The following is a 2,502-nucleotide window of genomic DNA, read 5'->3' as shown; positions in this document are numbered from 1 at the left end:
TCGAGTTCGATCAGAAAGATTCGAAATGAACCTCCTGAGGTAATTCACCTTTCCTAGGAAGGATTGCACCTCTTTTTTCGATTTGGGTGCAGATAACGCCAATATTGCATCTGCCTTATTTTTATTGATTGCAATTTCCTTTTTATGAACGACAAAACCTAGGAAGTTTCCAGCCGATACCCCAAAGGCACATTTTAAAGGGTTCATTTTCAATCCCTTCTTCCTCATGGTGACAAATGCTTGTCTTAGGTGATCAATATGTTGATTTACCGAAATCGACTTGACCATGACGTCGTCGATCTACACTTCCATAAATTGTCCAATATACTCATGGAATATAGCATTCATCACTCGCTGATAAGTAGCACCAGCATTTTTCAAACCAAAAGGCATAACTACCCATTCATAAGTACCTAACGCCCCAGGACAACGAAAGGCAGTTTTGGACACATCATCTTCCGCAATGAAGATTTGGTTATATCCTGAATAACCGTCCATAAAACTTAAAATTTCGTTTCCCGCTGCAGAATCGATCAACATATCTGCAATTGGTATAAAATATTCATCCTTTGGAGTAGAATTATTCAAGTCTCAAAATTCAATGCATACTCTTAACTTCCCATTCTTCTTCATCACAGGAATAATATTTGAAACCCATTTCACATATCTCACGGTTCGAATAAATTTCGCTTTAATCAAGTGTTCTATTTCTTCTTTTGATTAATTTCTGGAGCAAAACGACGTGGAGTTTGCTTCACAGGTCGAGCATTTGGTTTCAACGCTAATCGATGTTCTACAAGAGAACGATCGAGACCAGGCATCTCATGATAATCCCAAGCAAAACAATCTTTAAACTCATGTAAAAGATAGAAAAGTTCTGTTCGAAAAGGATCGATAAGATCTTTACAAATATATGTAATTTGAACATCATCAAGAGTCCCTAGGTTAAGTTATTCTAAGGGATCTTAAGATTCAAACCCTTTGAAATGGTCGTCATCTTTTACTGAATATTTTTCGAAACCCAAAGGTTTGAGATCATAGATGCAATCAAAAGAAAAATCAACAGATTCATTGGGAATTAGATGAACTTGATCATTTATTAAATTAGAAGTACTTCAATTTTCAACACAATGTATCTCTGCCACTAAATCAGCAGTTCGGGTTGAAACATCACTTTCATTACATACAGAAGAAACATATAAACTATGATTAAACTTGACTGAAGATATCGAGTTAACACAATTACTATTAAAAGTACTCCTATCCCTACGTGATTCTACTTCATCAGAAGAACCATCTTTATTTTCCACAAAAAGAAAATTACTTAAATAATTTTATGCAGAGTTACCAGGTAATCGGAAACTTCCTCAACCTGGTCCATAGGGCAACCATTCAAGAATCTTCAAGGGAGACAATCCCAACCAGTTGGAGTAAAATCCAACTCTGGGTAGTGCAACTTCACTGACAAACCTTCTGAGGACAAGTAACAACCTTCACAATTATAAGAATTTAGTGTCCTATCAACAGTCAAAGGCTTCAACTTAGGATTATACATTCTGAAATCAATATGCAGCTGTTCGACATAAAGGGTCGAATCTGCCTTAATAACCTCAGGCTTGCCATCCTTCGTCCAAAGAAGAACACTTTGATGCACGGTAGAAGGTACAACTCCCACACCATGGATCCAATCTTGCCCCAACAAAGCATTATAACTTGCTTTTGATGAAACCACTACGAACACAGTATTTCGTTCGGATAATCTAACCTTAACACTCAAAGTGACTAATCCTTTCGCTGGAGTCGAAGCCCCACTGAAGTCTATTACAGCAATGTTTGTGACGACCAAGTCATCTGGGTGCTTCCCCACCTTCATTAACATCTTTTTAGGCAAGAGACTTATCGCCGCTCCACCATCAATTAAGATTTTTTTACTTTGATCCCACTCAAAGTAGTGGTTATATAGAGCGAGCGGAGATGAGACATTTATTTTTCAGTAGGCCGAAGAAAATATCCCAGCTCATCTTCAATTCGGATGAAGGAAAAAGCATCCTCATCCTCCATATCATAATCTTCATCTGGGTCACCTTCATATTCCCCTAGATATTCAGTTGGAAAGATCGAAATCGTTCCGATCATGTCATCATCCCCTTCTTCGAAATATTCTTCGTCGACATCAACCTCCTTGCTTTTGTCGATCCCTGAAGACTGAGCCACTGCCTTGCCTTTTTCCATCTTTATAGGAGATAGAATTTCCTTTGGACACGTCTCTCTATCAGAAGGAAAAATGATACAATTCGGGAATGTACAGAAGGCGTTGCCCCTTTCTTACTGCTGCCTGAGACTTCTTATTTTGACTAAAGTTTTTTCTACCCCCTCTACCTCTCGAATACCCTCGGGTTCAACCACGAAAGTGGGAATATTGATTTCGGGGGAGGTCCCTGATGTCCCACTATGGGTTACGGCGATAAAGAGCATCCTTCTTCTGGAACTCTTGGCAGTTCC

At 38.7% G+C, this 2,502-nt stretch overlaps 1 protein-coding gene across 1 annotated transcript; it reads right to left on the bottom strand.

Annotated features, from left to right (window-relative positions):
- On the bottom strand, positions 301-1,879 carry LOC107611045. Its single transcript, XM_016313012.1, has 2 exons — positions 1,471-1,879; positions 301-542 (listed from the first exon to the last, which is right to left on the bottom strand). Exons 1-2 carry the CDS (start codon positions 1,877-1,879, stop codon positions 301-303), a joined length of 651 nt encoding a protein of 216 aa, XP_016168498.1.

The sequence above is a fragment of the Arachis ipaensis genome, chromosome B08, assembly GCF_000816755.2.
Source record: "Arachis ipaensis cultivar K30076 chromosome B08, Araip1.1, whole genome shotgun sequence".
In the NCBI taxonomy this organism is placed as follows: domain Eukaryota; kingdom Viridiplantae; phylum Streptophyta; class Magnoliopsida; order Fabales; family Fabaceae; genus Arachis; species Arachis ipaensis.
Note: the sequence above shows the minus strand (reverse complement) of the source record. Positions and strands in the feature narration are given on the sequence as shown.